Source organism: Halyomorpha halys, unplaced genomic scaffold, assembly GCF_000696795.3.
Source record: "Halyomorpha halys isolate HHAL.00 unplaced genomic scaffold, Hhal_1.1 Scaffold261.1, whole genome shotgun sequence".
NCBI classification, from domain to species: domain Eukaryota; kingdom Metazoa; phylum Arthropoda; class Insecta; order Hemiptera; family Pentatomidae; genus Halyomorpha; species Halyomorpha halys.
The window spans coordinates 388,507-407,990 of record NW_027116513.1 but is presented as its reverse complement, the minus strand read 5'-3'; the positions used below and the strand labels follow the sequence as shown (position 1 = coordinate 407,990).

At 28.5% G+C, this 19,484-nt stretch overlaps 2 protein-coding genes across 8 annotated transcripts in view; one reads left to right on the top strand and one right to left on the bottom strand.

Annotated features, from left to right (window-relative positions):
• Window positions 1-9,048, bottom strand: part of LOC106680445 (A disintegrin and metalloproteinase with thrombospondin motifs 12) — a 40,462-nt gene extending 31,414 nt beyond the window's left edge. For 2 of the 5 annotated variants that reach the window (XM_014420166.2, XM_067053277.1), the window contains exons 1-7: window positions 8,890-9,048; window positions 5,982-6,100; window positions 4,689-4,931; window positions 2,951-3,086; window positions 1,964-2,154; window positions 554-643; window positions 360-484 (exon numbers count right to left, since the gene is read on the bottom strand). In XM_014420166.2, coding sequence (XP_014275652.1) covers window positions 360-484; window positions 554-643; window positions 1,964-2,154; window positions 2,951-3,086; window positions 4,689-4,931; window positions 5,982-6,100; window positions 8,890-8,968 — 983 coding nt within the window. In that variant the 5' untranslated portion in view covers window positions 8,969-9,048. Of the gene's footprint in view, window positions 1-359; window positions 485-553; window positions 644-1,963; window positions 2,155-2,950; window positions 3,087-4,688; window positions 4,932-5,981; window positions 6,101-6,923; window positions 7,060-8,554; window positions 8,704-8,889 lie in introns of those variants that run through there. The other 3 variants (XM_067053276.1, XM_067053275.1, XM_067053274.1) reach the window with 3 other exon arrangements.
• Window positions 9,049-10,365: 1,317 nt separating this feature from the next.
• On the top strand, window positions 10,366-13,916 carry TBCC (Tubulin-binding cofactor C). Of its 3 annotated transcripts, none has more exons than XM_014420156.3 (4): window positions 10,366-10,460; window positions 11,150-11,194; window positions 12,284-12,464; window positions 12,791-13,916. In XM_014420156.3, exon 4 carries the CDS (start codon window positions 12,895-12,897, stop codon window positions 13,846-13,848), a length of 954 nt encoding a protein of 317 aa, XP_014275642.1. In that variant the 5' UTR covers window positions 10,366-10,460; window positions 11,150-11,194; window positions 12,284-12,464; window positions 12,791-12,894; the 3' UTR covers window positions 13,849-13,916. The 3 variants fall into 3 exon arrangements, with proteins under 3 accessions (XP_014275642.1, XP_014275640.1, XP_014275643.1); XM_014420154.2 differs by having other exon boundaries at window positions 10,459-10,626; XM_014420157.3 differs by lacking the exon at window positions 10,366-10,460 and adding an exon at window positions 10,922-11,064.
• Window positions 13,917-19,484: the final 5,568 nt, after the last annotated feature.

The following is a 19,484-nucleotide window of genomic DNA, read 5'->3' as shown; positions in this document are numbered from 1 at the left end:
TTATTACAATATATATATATTTCTTGATTATGAACATGATTAATTGAGGCACTGAAATGGGAGAGAGCCGCAACAAATAAATTTTACAAGAGAGACAAAAAATTGTACAAACAATTTATAAAACGAGATTTGATTACAAAAAAAAAAAAGAAAAAAAAGAAAATCGAAGACATTTATTACTAAATGTAAATTGAATTTTTTTTTACTTACTTTCTTTCCTCAACATGTAGGGCCCTAAATAGTTTTTGGAAAATAATTTTTTATTTCAGATGTATAATTATTACTAGTCCTCGTCAATTTGGACATTTAGATTTACTTAGTGAACTTATCGAACCAGAGAAAAATTACAAAATAACAACCTCGTGAGAAGAACAGCCAAATCGTGATGGTTAGGGTGCCCTTTATCCTTGGGGTTCAAGCCTAGCTGCCATTTACACAGACTATCCAAAGATTCAGAAGCTTTTGGGCTGATGTCCAAGTCTAACTAAAAGCAGAATATTCTCACTTTAATAATAAAACATTAAAAATATAAATCAGGATAAACAGTGCCAACCTCTTCTTTTTCTTTATGTAGATTTACAAGCCGTACAACTACCACATCAATGAGCTGACCGATCGATGCCTCGTGATAGTAATTAGAAACCTAAAAAAAAACATCAGTGAAAGTGTATACTTTCTCAAATCTCAATTTAATTAATTATAACCAATTATCATTAGTTTTAATCATATTTTTTAAGACATTCATCCAAGAGATGATCAAAAGGAAGAAGATAAAATTTTAAAAAAAGGAAACTGTTTAATAATTTTGCAATATTTTTGTTTCAAATTGGCCTCCACTTGATCATGATTTTCAAAGTTTATAACAAATTATAAACTAAAAATGAAAACATGAATGGGTAAATAGTTTATGTAACAAAAATATAATTTGGACAAAAATTTAATTTAATATTTATTCCCATTTAAGACAGGAAAATTCAATTTTGAACTTGTAAAAATTACCACAATTTAAGGTTAAGAAAAATTAAATAAGGGGCTATGAAGAAAGTAATAAAATCTATATTTTTCCAAATATGTTACAAAATAATAATAACACCTTTTTCAAGGGGCAATAACAAACAAAATACATAAAATAAGCTATAGTTATTAAATATTCATGATAGATGTTTATTAATTTTTTTATGAATTCAGTAATCATGTATTAATTAATATAAAAAAGAACAATAATAAAAAAATATACAATTAAAAGTGTGATTAATCGTATAATTAAGTTATAGGAAACTGTTATTAGAAACTAAATTATAAGAAAACCTTGAATATAAGGGCTAGCATTAAGAGGAAAATTGAGTCACCCTTGTACATTTACCGATCTATGTAAACAAACTACTCTGTTACAAGAAATTAAAATTATCTGAGTTTACTCAAATACAAAGTTTGATTTAGAAGAGGGCAGTAAAAACGGAGATAAAGAAAGCCTGGAGGATCACATTCTAGTTGATTATTACCTAGCAGCAAGTGAAATCCATGACGATAGTGAAATTGTTCAGAATACCCTTCAAAAGAACAACAATGATGATGATGGATATGAAAAATTGGAACAATAATAAAACCAGCAAGCTAGAGGGATGCAACTGTCACCTTTGAAACTCTGAGGAATTATTATTTGACCAGTACTCTTCCAGAAGAATTTTTCCTAAAGATTCATGAACTAGAATACATTTCCCATGCAAGAGAAGAGAAAAGTATAACAACATAAAATTGGATTTCAGTATACATATTTAAAGTGTTGAATATAATAAATGCAGTAATTTATGAGTAGTTGTATAAATTTTATGAACTTCAAACCTCTGTGTACTACATACTCAAAACTGATCTTAAGAACGAATTTACTTGGTCCCCTCATCTCTCAAATAAGTGAGTAGCTATATTATAATTCTACAATTGAATTCTAACAATCATTACTCACTATATTCATTATTGTTAGAACATACTCTTCAACGTCTCTTGATTTATGGTGATCGATAAACTTTAAATCGCTTATAACACAGCATTCTAAATATCTAGGGACACTCTGCCTTGGGTCTGAGCGAATTGTTCTTGTTTTGTTTTCCTTCATCACACGGTACATTTCCTGAGCCCAAGAATTCCACCAGTCTCCTACGATTGTTGCTAATGATGACTAGAGGTAGAAATACCTTATTTCAAAGGGGAATAATTTTTTTGTTAATTATTCTTGTCTTAATATTAAAATTATCAACTCTGAAGTTAAGAGTCATCAAATCTCTTTCTATTTTTTCCTATATATTTGTTCAATATAAAAATGTTTTACAAAATCTTAACACCCAGAAATGCATCAAATTAGTGAAAATAATTAAGAATAACCTTGAGCTAGTTATATATAATCTTACGTTTAATGATCAGAATAAGATGCCTCTATCTAGCTTAATCATTACTACTAGTTATATCGTTTAAGTTTTAGGCCATTAACTTGTTAAGAGATTTAATGATCAGTATTAGTACACATCATGATTATTAATTGATAGACATGATATGAGGAGATTCAGCTAATTCTCAGCATCAAATTTTTAAAATATTAATCCTTTCATTGCCAATCATGAAAAAAAATGAGAAAACAAAACAAATTTGACACAATTTTTCTCTGTGGTAGAGGCAAGGTGTCCCAGTGTTACAAAGCAATGTCACTTCCCACAGTTACTTCACTCTACAGACAATTCGGAGCATCCACTGGGAGTGAGAGGGTTAAAATTCTTTGTATAAAAGAAAATAAATATACTTCAAAACATTCAGATGTTACAGTAAGGCAGGGGTTTAAAATACGTTAATAGATTAATCATATAGAGATAAATTAGAAATCCAGTACCTGAGTGATAGTAGAATATAATTCATGTTAATTACAGTTAACTTAGACTAATGTTAATAAATAACTGATTACCATCAGTTTGGCAAGTGTGACTTTTTGGATGTAAAAGAGATTTCTTGTAGACAATGTGGAGATGTTCTCCATTTTTGTCTGGTTCATCCAAAGGTTCTATGTAGTAACTAGAATTTCCTGTTGATAACACTCCAGCCTGAAAAATGTCTTTCATATTTCATAACATTAAAAAAAATATATATGATTCACAGATGCATAGGATGTTTCTATGCATCTAAAAAAATTATTTTTGATGAGTTGAAAATTTTAATGCAATATTCTCTCCTAATAAGCAACATGAAAATGAAACTTGTGAACAAGTAGTAATACTCATGACAAATAAAAACGTATATTCTTAGTTTCTGAACTAAGATATCTTGTGAAATTCATCTGTTATTTGTGTAAAAAATGTTTCCGAATAAAAATAATCTTCTCTGAACCAAGTACAAATAATTTTGAGTTTAAACAAAATAGGAGACAACTTTGTCACTTTATTACCAAAGCCATAACAGTAATCTATCTATTTATATTTTGTCTAGCAGAGTTTTCCAAGGAAAACTGTCAAAAAGACAATCAAAATTCCCTCAACAGCCGATTTTTTAAATATAATTTAGCGAATGAATGGTGTAATTAAATGAAACATTATTTAATAATTATAATTGAATGAGAAAATAAAATAAACAAAACTGTTATTGCATTTTTTTATAATAACGATCAATATTAATAAAATTTTAATACATTATTACATTTCCAGAAGTTTCACATCTGTCAGCCAGTACCATGACGTTATTGTTAATTTATTACTTCCTTTTTCACATCCTTAAAGTCAATGTAAAATTATTAAAGCTTTAATCATGAATTTTTATACATATAACTTTAAAATTGATGTTGGGCAGAGATTCTACAGACACGTATAGCTAGGTTTTGTTATATATTGTCCAGCTCTAAATTTCACCAAATAAAATATTTTCAATGAATGGAATATGGTCCAGGTGCGGTAAAAAAAAACTCAAATAGTAGAATTATACTATTACTATACTATACTATGACTGCATACTATATATATACTATATACTATATATATACTATGACTGCATCTCCCTTACATATCGACACATTTTGAACATTATAAAATCCTCATAACTTTTTTTTTTTCACTTTTTTTTGCATTTCAGAAGCCCATTTTCTTGTCATATCTTTTATTCTTGTTTTTCTAAATTCTCACATTTTTTAATTTTTTTTTTATTTTTTTATTTTTTTTATTTATTTTTTATTATTTTTTTAAAAAAAATTTTATATTCACTATCCTTCCTGTTTCATTTATATTCATGTATCTATATTTTAATTTATATTCATGTGTTATCTTCTTAAGTTATTATTAATTTTCTATTATATTTTACACTTTTCTGTATCCCCGCTCATTTGGTATATTTTGTTTCTTAATTACTTACACACATTGTATCCCATTATTTTATACTTTACTTTTCCTTTGTTTTTCTAGCTGTTTTTTTTTTTTTTTTTTTTAATATTTCTTCTCCCCCTATTATGTTATAGTTAATTATAGAATTAAAGTATAATTCTACTATTTGAGTTTTTTTTTACCGCACCTGGACCATATTCCATTCATCTATACACACGGTCAATCAATAATCTTCCAAAATATTTTCAACTTACCAAAAACAATAAAATCCACCTAATCAAATTATCGTGAGTATGGTTCATTATTTAAGAGTAGATCTACTAAATAATAAATACTTGCGATGCCACTGCAGAGTGAAACAGCTACTCTTGAATTATTGGCTCCCTTGATATCGCCATGGTAATGACATAGATGCTTCTTTGGCGCATCTATCTTGTGATTTGATATATTAGGTCCAAAGCGGTTTTCAATGATCATTCCTGGAGATATGAGCCCAATATTTGGCTTCAACTTGAGGTAGTGGTCGCCACCATTAAATGATAATTTATAGTGAACATGATCATCGTCATTTATTGATCTTTTCTAAAAATCCATTATTGATAATTACTCTAATGAAACTTATCGGAATGATTTAGAATGAACAGCTTCAAGTCAAAGTTTTTTTATAAAATTCATATGAATAAATAAAATTAGAAATATAAACTACTTAATTAATATTAATTAAGAAGATACCTAAGTTATTAGAATATTGCTCTGTTGTTTTAAATACATATCATAAAACTTATTATAGAAGATGCACAATGTTAACTCATTATCAAATGATATTAATTTATTTCACTCGAGTTTATCTCAACTAAAAATTAAGCTTCATGATAAAAATTAAATAAATCAAAATTTCAGATAACTCAAATAACTTCCAATTAACATCACTTATTATTCTTGTTTTTAAGTACTATTGTAAATATATATTTATAAGAAACTAAAACTTTTATACCTGTATTGGATTTATTTTGATATATACATTGTTTTGTATTAATATTAAATTAATTATTTCTAATTATATAATATTATATATTATATTCCATTTATACACTTTAAATTTCTATAAATGTTTATAATATATATCATATTTACGTATGTATTTGTTCTTATATCAATGTAAATAAATGAAATTTGGTCCGGATGGGGTCAATTAAAACTCAAATAGTAAATTGGTGTACTATTTTAATATAGGATCTAATAAAATAGTACACCAATTTACTATTTGAGTTTTAATTGACCGTACCCGGACCAAATTCCATTTATTGATACACATGGTCAATCAGCATTCTTCCATTAATGTAAATAATTTGTATGTATTTTTATTTATATTAATGCAAATAATTTGTACTTCTTGTACATATGTAACTGGTTTTATCCCAAATAAATAATTGAAAAACCTTGATTGTTTGGCAATAAATTCTAACTTGATAATAAAAAATAATTTGAATATATCTTAAAATACCCTAATGATAATACTTAATCTATATTTAGGATTTCAGTACCAATTTATGTAGAAATACTTATTTAAAAATTTATTTAAGTATAAGTTAAATTAAATATTTCAAACATGACTATTATTTGTATACTTGCCCTTCTTCTCAAGTGCTCCTCAAATGAGTGCGGTAGTTGAAAGGAATGAAAAGCTCCACTCGATTTAACTTTCCTAGGAAGAATAACTTCATAGTCAGTAATTGCTTTCGTGTAACGACCTGTACAGAAAATAATATAAAATAAAATGTCTTAAATTCCTTTCAAAATATTATTTTTAAAAGGACATTAGTATTAACTGCATTGACCCATTAAGGAATTCAATGTTTTTAATAAAAACTTGAGTCTTATAACAATACATCATTTAATTAACATTAAGTTCAAACAAGAATCATTGATGCACAGCAGCAGTTTCCAACAAAACAAGAAGGGAATTCAAAGTATAATTACTCATAAAAATATATCTTAATCATAATGAATTAACAATATAAATAATAATAAACAAAATTTCTAACAAGTAATACAAGAAAACTTTTGTATAGAACCAAAAGCCAGCATGATTAAGATTGGATTTATGAAGTAAGCAATGACAAGGGAATCGTGTCATGAATTTGTTTGAAATATAACTTAAATATTAATGAACAAAAAAAACTTCAATATTTAATAATATAATTACATATTTTTACTGTATACATTTTAATAAGGCAAAAATAACTGTAAGAAAATAATAACTAATAATTATAAACCAAACACTATTTGGCAACTTTGAGGAGCGAAAAATCTCAAATCATAGGAATACAAACATTTTTAACATGTAAAGAAATAGGAAAACTAAATAAACAAATATAGTAAAAATTGACTGTAATCCCAATATATACAGCTTTTAAAATATAAGAGAACACAAGATTTTGATAAATTGGTGCATATTGAACTGTCTCTAAATAAAACAGCATATCAAAATTCATTAAGAAAAATCTCTAGTAATACAATAGATGTCATTCCTAAAAGAATATAGATATTAATAATAAATCAGTGACCCAATACCTTCCTTTGCTCTGATTTAAAATTATAAGAAGAATCCTTCCCACCAAATTCTATAAAAAAAAAAAGTATATAAAAAATAAAATAAAACTAAGCAAGATATACACTATTTTGAAAGAAAAAAAATTGGAATAAATCCTTAGTTTTCCAAGGAAAATAGTGATTAATAAAAATTACATTATTTCAAGAATTCCTACATCAACAAAAATTCATGGACAATTAATCTTGAATAAAACATATTTTCTTCAGTTTATTACAAATCAACTGTCAAGTTCTTTTCATTAGCAGTGATCTATTCATATCACTACTTTGCTGAACTGAGGTACATCTCACAAAAAAAAAAAAAGTTTTTTTATTTTGTATTTGACATATTCTATTGAATTTACTGGAGACTAGTTACTTTGTAATAACATAATAGCTTTGGGATAATCAGTTGGCAAACCATAGAAAGAAGCCCCTTTCTGACGTACTATATTTGGAAAATAAAATCATAAATTTTTTTGTCAGATTTAGTATGATTAAAGCAAAACATCTATATGTACATGAGTATATCATATTCGTGAACGTATAAACCATATTCCTAAAGGTATGAAATTGAACGATGAATTCGAGAACGATATCAGAAAAGAACTGCTTAAGTCTGTTCCAACAACCACTTCTGACTGTCCAGAACTGTATGGAGCATGCTTAGTAGCGGGTTTTCCCTCTCAATACAAAAAAACTCCATACTGTTCCAGATAGTCAGAAGTAGTTGTTGGGAAATACCTCTTGCCTATTAGAATTTCTACCCTCAAAAGGTTGAAAAGTCGGATGTTCCAGACGTGGAACTGGATACAAAACAGCCAGCCATCAGAGATGTTTAAAAACGGAAAGATTTCGTTCATTCAAAAATTAGGAAAGCTATCACATCTAATCAAGAAAATATCGAAGGAGTAATGGACACCAGAGGTTAGAAATACAGACCCAACCTGTCGTATCCTACAAAAGTGTTCCAAAATGGTAATGCCAAACATCCTACCTTCTAAATAGGACTTCCCGTTACAATGAATATGTATTAGAGAGCTGGAATTTAGGAAAGAGCATGCTGGACCATTTTTCCAATGTCTGTTATAAGTATATTATAATATAAACATAAGTCTTATTCCAAGACTAGTATTAACTAACACCAAACATATCGATTTTTCATTTCCAAATCCTGTACCATTCATGAGCTCCCAGTTTGGTGATACTAAAAATTCGTATTGGGACAAGCCTATTGCATCATGTATTTATTACAGTGCACATTGCTTGCAAATTTCTTGGCCACCACCACAGTAGTCCTTGGAGTTAGTTGTACAGTCATATAGACAATATTGGTGATAGAGTTTAAAGGTTCACTTTGTTAAGTTAATCTTTGTAATTTATGACCTAACATTGTCTGAAATAGTAGGAAATTCAGTACATTATTATTATGTGACGGCGTGTCCATGATTTTACGAAATTCTTTTGACTGAAAATACTGAACTTTTAAGATGGTTATTGGAAAAGAAATATTTAGAGACTAATATAGATTTACGATTACTGCTGCAAATATCTGTTATTTTCCAATAATGATTTTGATATTGTGCTTAATTTTAAGTTATTAAATAACTAACTGATTGTTTTTATAGATGGGAAGACAGCAGTCAATCATTTCGATTTAAATAGTCAGGTATTTACCAAAAATAACCGGTTATTCATAAAAACCGCAAAACCCTCATGTCAAAGTAATAACATGGCAAAGAACGTAACACATGATAAAATCAAACAACAGATGTTAATTGTTATAGAGAAAACATAGTGTCTGATCCGCACCACATTGGAAATATGTAATAAACCAGTGACATTAATAACTTTAGAACAATCTTAACACATATTTTCATTTATAAAGAATAAGATTAGTAAAATCTACATGATCGAAAATCATAAGTGTGTGGATAATTGCACTTACCGTCAATGTAACTTGCACCTACTAAATAACCGAGAAATGGTATAATAAAAAGTATGGTTCTTTTTAAGAATTGGTTCATTTAATTAATGTGTTGGGGTCCAACAACGGATGGCAAGTTATTTGACGTATAATATTCTATTAATTAAACCGAATATGTTATCTACTATGGTTAACAGGTGTTCTTTAGTTCATATGTATAATTGGGGAGCTTGATCGTTTATTGTGAAATGTAGATTTTGGTTTCACGGATTTAGTTTTTAGTAAAACATTTTTATCGACGAACTAATTAGCATAGTAATAGTTCTAATTATCAGTTAGTTACCATGTTTCACCACCGGGTGCCTGAATTATGCAATGCAAATTTAAGACTTATCTTAAGGATACTCTTTTGTGTAATGGGATTCGATTGTTTTCTGGCTCCTTATTGTGGATAACTAGCACCCTCAACTAATGATCTGTTAAGCATCTAATCAGGATGTACTATTCAGGAAATTACATTTATAAGATCTTGTTGATTTTAATCTAGTAAGAGTTCAATTTATTGGATTAAACGATTTGAAAATCTTCAAAATTATTTAATCTTAGTTATTAAGTGTGAATAAAACAATTATAAATAAACACATTAGACTTTAATGACAGACGCCATAATCAAAAATGAATAAAGGAAAGAATAGAGAAGATCACGTACTGAACTTGGTCAGTTGCCACTCATGTTTAAGGTTTGTTCCAACGATGAATCCTGAACTTGGTAGCGCCCAGTTTAGAATTAATAATTTACTGAATATGCTCGAACTATTCCTAGTTCAAAACAATCTTTACTCAAATCCAGAGCCTCTTATGACCACCAGTTCTGAGCTTGACGTTTGTGCTAAACGGAACAAATGTTTGAGTTTGACTATTGGAACCGGAACCATCGGGACACAAAACCTGAAATTTTACAAGATAAACATTTCTGCTCTATGTGCGGGATTTCTACAAGGGTCGGAGGATCGGTACCATTTGCTACGTAATAGATCTGACCCTAGACACGGCTTTGAAAAAAAAAACTGATACTATTTTGAATTGGACGTATTCCAAAGACAATAAATCCTACATACTGTCTTGTTTAATTATTATAAAGTAACCTAGGTTGAAGATACTATCTTTACAATACGCTCGACACAAAATTTAAAAATAAAACCTATATTTTTAAGTTGTGTCACTATCAAAGGAAAACAACGATTTGTTAAAGGATAGGTTAAAATTAACAATACATTTTATTGTGGAAGTAGTAGATCATAACTTCGATTTAATTGTTTATTCCTTTTAGAAACGATGCATGTAATATCGAGTATTGTAAACCTAAATGACTTATACAGAGCATGATGTTTATTCAATGAACATCTATTTATTAATTGTCTTCAAAAAGTGTCATTCTATCGAGATAAATGTTAGGTTTTGAGAAGTTGAATAACGATCCCCTATCATTTGTTTTCAAAATCAATACATGGAACAAAGAGGTTCCATAGAACCTCCTAGCATCGGTTAGTTATCCAAGTTGATTTCATCAAGTTAGCTGCTAGTTTTTCTCGGTATGCCTAGGATATTTAAAATTTTAGATTGGTATTATGTTGACTAAACGTCCAAAATCTTTCTTCAGACAATACATGGTTAAGGCAGGAAAGATTGCGATAGCTGTAGAACTTGCAGGGTTAGCATTATCATATATTGGCTGGAGACGATTAAACAACGACCAAGGTTCAAAAATGATTTTATGTGTTTTCAATGTCTTATTTATTAAAGAAATATTTTCGTGAGATTTGACCTAAAAATTGTGTAAAACCATTTAAATAACTTATTGCGTAAAATCGTCAAATACTTAACCTCATTCACTTTTAAACCAATATAAGAGGGCTATTTTATTTTGTTTAACTAGTTTGTTTTTACAGTTTTATTTGTATTGCTTATTTTAATTGGTTCTTAATTAATCAGAAAATGATTTATGGCTCTTGAGCCTCCTGTTTTATTTAAATTACAACATATAATGACAGGTGCTTATCAGGTGTTGTCACCTTCAACTATTGGACCTTATGCTGAAATAAAATTATTTAGTGATTTTACTAGAGTTAGCATGTAATTAAAGTTTAGTTCATTATTTTACTTTTTAATACAATATTTTTTCTTTCCATAAATTATGTAGGTTGCAGTTTCTATAAGGTTCTTTCATTTTCATCTATTAAAATGGCTCCATTTATTTAATTTTAATAAATGTTTGTTGCAGATTTTCGGTATTACCTCTACAAGAACCATAATTGGATTCTCGAAAGTATGTTGAAAAATTTTTTTATATCTTTGTTTAGTTAGTAATAAGAGTTGTTTAAAAAAACTACAGTGTACTATAAGATGACAAATTTTTCTTGTTCATTTATTTAATTTAGTACTAAAATAGCGCAACTAATAGTTTGTTTTTTTCAACCATATAAATCTCTCACTAGTTCTTGTAAAAAATGATGTGTAAACAGTTTTATGAAAATATCTCAGGACAAGTTAATTCCTATTAGTGAATATTTAGCTTTTTACCTTTGATAGTGCCACATTTGACAAAAACATACATTTTTTTATTTTGTATTTAATATATTCCATATATAGTGCCACTGACAGGATTTACTTTTTTAAGCAGCCTACAAACTGAGTCAGTAGACTCTATTCTATAATACTATCTTTGAAAGGAGCGATTTCTTCTTTCATAGTTATTATAACATATGTAAAATTGGGATGTAGTACTTGAAATAAGAATGAATATACTGCATTATATTACTGACATACTGATGTCCTATCAAAAGTGATTAGACCTAGCAACTTCATTGCTGCTGTGGATGTAGTGGTTTATTTGATTAAATTTACATGATTCACTGCTATCTCATTTTCAATTTTGTGGGTGGATCACTCTTTCTTTTTCAAAAGTATATTTCAAGTATTCTTAATACAAGAACTTGTAGTTTCAGTTGTAATTTTCATTAATATTTTAAATCATAAGTATCATATTTAGATGTTTATTACATGTTTTCAATGAAAAGTAAGATATGTGATTTTTTTTGCTATTTTATAAAAACTTTAACCGTCTATAAACCAAGTGATGCTGTTTATAATTTAAATAAGTCTATTTTATAAACCAAGTGATGCTGTTTATGATTTAAATAAGTCTATTTTTATTCCTTAATCCAGATTATCATTTATATCTGTGCCCTTTTGAGTATGTAATATATTTTTTTTTTAGATCCCAAACCTTAAGCCCTGTAATCATTTCTTGACCATATAACATTATCAAAACTTGAAACTGATGATTTCATTGGATTATGTAATACAAACACAGTTTTTATCACTTAATTAATTATTTCTTTATCTTTTGTTTCAGGTTACTATCAGTTAGGAGAGACAATATCATCTGACTCACAAGTCCGGCAGTTTGACTTAGATTCTTGGCATAGGAATGGGCAGTTATGAGCACTTTAGGAGCCTCAATTAAATATACTATAGTTGCTGTAGCTGCTGGATTTTTTTTTTATCAGTTTTCTCCATCTACCGAACAAGCTGCTGTGAGTAATATTCAATTAGGATTACACAGATGTAGGAGTGTTCTCATAGATATTAATGAAATAGCTTTTACTTATCACACTATATTTATTTAATTAATAAACTCATAAGAGAAATTGAAAATCAAAATGGTCTTTATGTTCCTTATAATTAAATCAACTTAATAACTTCAGTAATGTTATAAACAATATTTAGTGTAAATTTGTAAACAATTAAGTAATTCACTATTAATGTTCTTATATTACAATTTTATTTTCAAATATACATGCAACAGTCAAGTTTGGATAAAGAAAATGTTTGCTAAATGTGTGTATATTTTTTTCCACAGAATGTATCCCGTGACACTAGTGAAAGACAAAAAGTTCTTGATGTGATGCGTAAGGCGTCTGGATTATACTTACCCGATATTCCATCAACCAATAGTAAAGAAAAATGATTCAGATCCCCGATAGTTTGGTGAAAAGGAATGAAGAAAGAGCAGAGAGATTGGGTCGTAAAAAGGAAGAAGCTGGTGAAGAAGAAAACCTAACTGAAGTATTTCGTGAGACTTTCCGGACTAAACAGACAGAAATTGAATCAGCACTTGATTCAGCTGAGAAAATTCGTGATAGGCAAGAATTAGCTGAGCGCTTCAACACTATATTGAAAGATATTCAATCTCTGAACAAGTATGTCTCTACTTCTGCCCTTTTTTTGATTCCGTATGATCTTCGAATGTCAAAAACTGTCCTTCAAGAACTGCAAGAAAGAGTGAACCAGGCAGAAAACAGATTGCTTCCTAAGAGAAAGTTTGGTTTTAGTAAAATAACTCATGAGAAAAAGAAAGAGGAAATCATCTATCCAAAACGTGTTGATCAAGTAGACATCCCCAAAAGAGAGGAACTTATTTTTGATACAGGTTTTGGAAATAGAACTGGTGAAGTTTTAACACTGAGTGAGGAAGAGCTATTAGGAAAAGATGTTGTTCTTACAAAATTACAGAACTGTGTGGTTTACCTGTTGGGGACCTGCAGTACCCTTCATCTCTCTCAGATAAATGGCTGTAGGCTGCTTTGCGGTCCTGTCTCTACTTCAGTTTTTATAGAGGGTTGTAAGAATTCTTTGATCTCTGTAGCTTGCCAGCAGCTGCGAGTACACCAGACAGTATCTACAGACTTCTACATCCATGTTACAACGAAAGCTATCATAGAAGACTCTAATGATGTCAAGTTTGCTCCCTATACCTTCTCTTATAGTAACCTTGTCAAAGACTTCCATATATCCGGTCTCGACCCACATACTAATAATTGGGACAAAGTTGATGACTTTAATTGGCTTGTTAATAATAAACAGTCACCTAATTGGAGGATTATTGAAGAAAATGAACGTGTTAAATTAACGTCATAGTTTAGTTACTTATACATATATAGATATTGTAAATTTTAATTTTTATTAAACAAAGTTTAACAAATTAATATTTTGTTTTTATTCAATTTATATTCACTTAGGTTAATTTTATAATTCAGTTTCTGTTGCTTGAAGATTTTTATATATCTAGTTAGGTTTAGTGAAAATATCTTCCTTGTTAAATGTCTTTTGTTTAGTACTCATTAATTAATCATGAGGCGATCACCCCATCTTCAGATGTACTACAATATACATTTTTTTTTTTCATTTAGATTAAAATAACTATTAAGCTACTTAAATATATTCCAAATGATTACTTAAAATTGTCTTCTTATAACCTATATCACATTTTCTCAATTTACTTGACAAGAGGTATCATCCAATACTACATGTATATTGTAGTACACCATCTTCAGGTGTACTACAATATACATTTTTTTTTTTTTTTTTAGATTAAAATAACTATTAAGCTACTTAAATATATTCCAAATGATTACTTAAAATTGTCTTCTTATAACCTATATACATTTTCTCAATTTACTTGACAAGAGGAAGCTGCTCAACTGTGTAGAGTTGCTAATACACAGCATACTGATCAGTCCAATAGAAAATATTAAATAGTTGAATATTTTTAATTTGTATGTAATAATATTTTGAAAAAACAAGTAGTGAATATTGGACTACGTATGCAGAGATTTTACTATAAATAAGTCAAACGAAGACAATGTTAAATAATTATTAAAAATGTAATAAAACTCACATGTTATTTCAATCTAAATAAACAAAAAGAAATTTAAGTATAATGCAGTGCACCTGAAGATAAATGATGGCCTTGAAACATGATTAATTAATAATTTCTGAATAAAAAACATTTAACAAATAAGATATTTCCATTATGTCCAACTAGATCTAGTTTAATGGGTTGAGTGATTGGTTTGTTTTTAGGAAGCTTAAGGCAGAGAGAGTACAAATACATCTTGGCAGTTTACTATTAAAATAGAAACAATTAACATGAGTAACTTAATAATTGTGACAGAAACTACTACTACAATTGCAGTTATGACTCATAATATAATTAAAAGAAAAGCTATCAATGGAAATTTGGGTTAAAAATATAATTTTAAATTGTATCAGTAAGTATGACAATTAAAGTGGGTGCAATATTGTGTGACAATACAGAATTCAGTTTTATAACTTACTTGAGGCTTTATATCACAAAACCTAACTGTATTCTGTTATAAGTCGCCTCTACAATTAGTAGAGTACTAATGTTGGTTATGTCAAGCCTCATTCCAGAATGTTAACTAGAGTAGCTTTAGTCAGTAATGAAAAAAGATTATATAATAAAAATAAAATTTTCTTCATATGACATCACTTATTTTCGTAATTAAGATGGCTGGAATTGAGCAAAGGAACAAAGTGTAATACTACTTCAATGTTAATGTGCAGCATAGCTTTTATGCGTTAACACTTCTTATTGATGTATTCAGAAACCTCATTTATGATTCTATCCCATCTATAATTCAGTCATTTAAAAGAAAGCTTTATGTATTTATTTATATGATTGTGTTCTACTAAATGTTTGGTATTTTTTTAGAATAAATATTGACAATTATAAAATTAAATAATATTGGGATAATTTTAATTGGTTTAGCAATTTTTTTTTCAATAATAAAATTCTGTTTGATTTATTTTTAATGGAAAACATTGATGTACCATAAATGGTACGTTAGACAATATATTTGCAGAAAAATTATAAATATGGACAAATCTTATTTAACCATTAAAGTGTACTTGATTTTTAAAATTATGCAAGAAAAGTTAGATAATCCCCTCCAAAAAACAAGCTGCAGTCAGAAAATTGTTTCAGAACCAGTATGAGCCTGAAATATAATTTGGAGTTCTTCCCTCCCCCATCTCTATAAGATACCCAATCACTGATAATTTAATAATTCAGTTAATCAACTGCCTGGATATAAAATCTAAAGGAATGAGGTTTTGAAGTATTGTCATACCAAGGAAAACATGTTAGTGAAAGTGATTGATGGAATTTGATACTCTGTTCCCAGCATTTTGAAAGGCATCCTGAACTGATCACTGATCTCTTTGTAAATTTGGTGTTGAAGTCACAGGTAATTGTGACTTACTGATCTAGGCATAATTGTCCACCATTTTGTTTCAAACCAGTAGCTGATGAAGAAGTTAAAACTCATCTCAGTGATTATGGAATCATGCACAAAAAAAGTATTTTGTTCAAAATGTTGACTGTATCACGCATGAAAATGGATCACAATCTAAACAAATTATTATAGAAATAAGTAACACTTTGGAGAGCTTTCTTAATACATGTTTAATTAATAAGTTTATTAAATAAATAAAAATATATAATCATTATAAATAAATGCCTGATAAGGTAAAAAATATGACAAAGATTGAAATTTGAATTATTATTATATTAAATTAGTAATAGCAAAATCTCTTCATCTAATTCCTTAAGCAAGAAAATGATCATAATAAATTGGTCACTTAATCTAAATGTAATACACTATACCCTTACCCACACCTTAAAATCAAGTTTACTTAAATTTGGCAAGTTCCTCTGCCATCCAAAACTGTCTTGGAAGAATATGAATAGTGAATACAAATCAATCTTCCATGTAAAATGATGGTAATGGTTCAATGTTAATATGTAATTCTATCTATGTGGAACCATATAGTTAAGTACAATTTGTTTGGTTTAAATATTCTTGTTATATACTATAAATGCATTGCATGGCAAAGCTTTTTCATAAATTAAATTAACTAAATTGTCATGTTTAAGTTGATGATGAAGCATCATAATTGATAAGTGTCCAGACAATAAAATTAATAATAATTAATTTTTGCCCACCCCTGTTATGCATGTTGTCTGCTATTATGACAATTATTTTTAAAAAAATAATTAAAACCAAAACTTAGAAGACAATATTATTCAGACAGTAATGGGTTCTTGTTGATTCATCCCAATTTTGGGAACAAGTATCAACACAACTTCATAGAGCCAATATCTCCACCTAGTTAATAGTATTTGTCTCTAAATTGCAACAGAGCAATTTTCTCTTAAGCTTAACTTTAAATAATAGCCTATTGATCATATTAAATATTTACTTTTCTAAAAAAAGTACAGCATCATGTGATGTACTTACTTCTAACAGTACTCATATTATTCACATTGTGATCATAAAACTTTCCTCTTTGGGTTGGTAATTTACATCATTACTCCAGAGTAGTGACAAAACTGTAATTTATTTTATGAAATTGACTTTGTCTCCACAGTATCAAATGTACCTAATAGTAGGATAGTAAAATTAAGCTTCCAGTAGAATAAGAGCACAATTGTAAATTTTTTTTTTGAAAAATAAACTGCTATATTTTGTCTGAAACAGAGATGGGCAACTATTAGCTGTGGATATAAATAATGGCTAAAATTTTCTTAGAAACGATTATTCATGAATGAACCATTGATAAACAAATATAGTATCCATGACAACAGCAACTTATTAGTTTTAACTACAGCTAATTTTTGCACAACACTGGTCTGGAATGATATTGACTCAGCAGCTGTTTAATATGACAAGGTTGGAACTTGTTTTCAACACAACAGCTTAGAGTAAACAGCTCCTGATCAAGTCACATTGTATCATAGGAAACTTTTAAATCTGAGTTGGTATAAATCAACAGGAATAGGGGAAAAAAAAGAACAATCAATTTTCAAAACTTTTATTCTCAATTCTAATAAGTTCATTAACACTAATCAAGAGACCACATTATTAGATAAAATAAAAAACATAATGAATGATTAGTCATTGTTTTGACTATTACCTGTCAATATGATACTGATTTTTTCTTTTTTTAAAAGTTACTAATAACCATTCCCAAGATCTGTTAACCTCATGAGTTTTTTTAACTTGAAGTACATCCTAGCCCTTATTTCCTTTTATACCCAAATTATCCAATGAGGAGAAGATGGTTGGGGGTGCGGTCAATTTCATCATCCACGGTCAACTATCTCTCATAATTACAAATTATCCAATGTTTGGCCCTTGATCCTGAAACCCCACAATTACCTTCAGTAGTCACAATTTCATCTTTCAGCATGAAAAAGAGCTTGATAACTAATTCAGGGCAATTTTGGGGTAGCACACTTCATTAGACAGATGAAAATTTCGATATTATAACTACCCCTGCTTAAAATTAAAACATTCAGATCAGATCATTATTAGTTTATCAAGATAGAATAACCCTATCAGGTCTTAAGAGGTTACAAGAAAACAGCAAATAGATAATTTGATAAAGATTTTATTTATCATTAGTACCTGAACCAAATTTATGCTTAAGTAATGACAAAAATTTTAACATAATGGCTGGGCATACCCAATGCCCTTTGAACTTAAGTTGACTTTTTCTTTATAATTTTGAGGTGCATTCCTTTTCCAATCCTTAACAACAAAGAAACCCTCCCACATAATTCACATCCTTACTTACCCTTCCTTTATCTATCCACCAGTTAATTAAATCTCAACCAATACAACTGTTCGAAATACAGTATGCGGGAGCTACCTCACTGCAGAACTTCTTACCAATATACTTCTATAAAAAATTCATTCAAACAATTATATATACATCTACTAAATTAATAATCTTCTATATACTAGTAAATTAATTTTTTTTGTTTTAAATCTCATTTCCTCATTGTTCTATTTAATTTAGAAGTTATCATAACATAACCATGCAAATGTTGCAGAATATAGATTTTTCATTTCATTAAAACCACAATTAATACATTTATGGTACCAGAACATCAAATGTGACATACGTTTACTGGAAAAATGAACTTAAAAGCCATTCCTCAACAGTATTATTAGAATTATATAAGACTTATACTTGGGAAAGTAGATGGTTGCTATTAAGCTGTATCATTTTAATACCAAAAAAGTGATTTCTTGAATCAAATAACAGCATCACATAGATAAAAGAAAATATTAAATTTGAATGAGCTCTTTAATTACTAATGCTTAAAGAATACTTATCTAAGCTGAACTGTTACCTTAGTATCTCAGGAAATATTTAAAAAATCAAATTAAAACTTTATTTGTTTCAAATTAATCATCCCTTAAGTTTAAGGGATTAATTAATCCCAATTAACACAATTAATTAATCTCCTTTAATTTAGAAAATGAACTATAAGATTCATCTTTGGTATTGGCAGATGTTCTCTTAGCCCTCAATATCATTTCGATCTAAGTTGCCTCAGTCCAAATGTCTTAAAACTATACCTTCTTGGTGCATTTATATTCCAAACCCTCCTACATTGGTTACCTCCTCACCCTACATTTATCCATCTACCTGTTAAAGAATTCAACCCTTAATGTAGAATTGCTTCCTTTGAAATATCCCTTTCTGCTTAAGCAACTTTATTTAGTAATACCTTACCCATATCAATTTGTAAAATTTTCAACTCTTAGGACTGTAAACTAGTAAATATTAATACCTATACAAACTTGAATAAATATTGGAAGATTATTGATTGACCGTGTGTGAAGATGAAAGGAATATGGTCCGGGTGCGGTCAAGAAAAACTCAAATAGTAGAAATAT